Raw genomic sequence first — 881 nt, forward strand, 5'->3', positions numbered from 1 at the left:
GCCAGTGCCCAGGCAGCAGCGGCCTCCCCGATGCTGGGCAGCTCCCCGGCCTCAGGCCCCCCATCGGCCCGGCTGTACTCCGCACACAGGTTCAGGATGGTCTCCAGGCGCTGCCGCTCCTGGGAAGATGGACAGAGCGGGCGTGAGGGGAGGAGGCGTGTCCTGTGGGGCTGGGGCAGGCAGGGTCTCCCAGGAGAGAGAACTAGGGTTCTAGGGCTTGAGGCTCAGACAAATCAGGAAAGCGCCCCCCCTCCCCGCCAAGCTCTGAGGAGGCAGAGGGAACGAGGGGACCCCAGAAGCGAGCAGGAGCAGGCTGGCTGCTGCGTCACGGCTACATGGCCAGCCCCCCCTCGTCTTCCCTCCCTTTCCCTTCTCACTGCCCCAGTGGGGTGCACCCAGACACACAGGGGAACACACACTGGGGAGCAGACAAGGCCACAGCAAGACACAGATAAACACCAAGGTGCTCACGCTGGCACGGATACATGCAGATCCACGACCCGAGGGGCACAGAGACCCCCACACCCCAGCCCCCAAAGGGGAGGACAGACCCGAGGGGCACAGAGACCCCCACACCCCAGCCCTCAAAGGAGAGGACAGACCCGAGGGGCACAGAGACCCCCCCACACCCCAGCCCTCAAAGGGGAGGACAGACCCAAGGGGCACAGACACCCCCACACCCCAGCCCTCAAAGGGGAGGACAGACCCGAGGGACACAGAGACCCCCCCACACCCCAGCCCTCAAAGGGGAGGACAGACCCGAGGGGCACAGACACCCCCACACCCCAGCCCTGACGGAGGACACAGCAGTGCCCTGGGCCAGCCCCGACACGCACACGCGCGCACACTGGCCCACACGCACGCAGACACGCAGCCAGCAT

General features: G+C 67.2%; 1 protein-coding gene across 1 annotated transcript in view; it reads right to left on the reverse strand.

Moving 5' to 3' along the window:
• Positions 1 to 881, reverse strand: part of PHLDB1 (pleckstrin homology-like domain, family B, member 1) — a 53,309-nt gene that overhangs the window by 37,940 nt on the left and 14,488 nt on the right. Inside the window, exon 8 of the mRNA XM_014539964.1 lies at positions 1 to 119. This exon is cut by the window's left edge and continues 17 nt beyond it. Coding sequence (XP_014395450.1) covers positions 1 to 119 — 119 coding nt within the window. The remainder of the gene's footprint in view (positions 120 to 881) is intronic.

Source organism: Myotis brandtii, unplaced genomic scaffold (assembly GCF_000412655.1).
Source record: "Myotis brandtii unplaced genomic scaffold, ASM41265v1 scaffold105, whole genome shotgun sequence".
Taxonomy (NCBI): domain Eukaryota; kingdom Metazoa; phylum Chordata; class Mammalia; order Chiroptera; family Vespertilionidae; genus Myotis; species Myotis brandtii.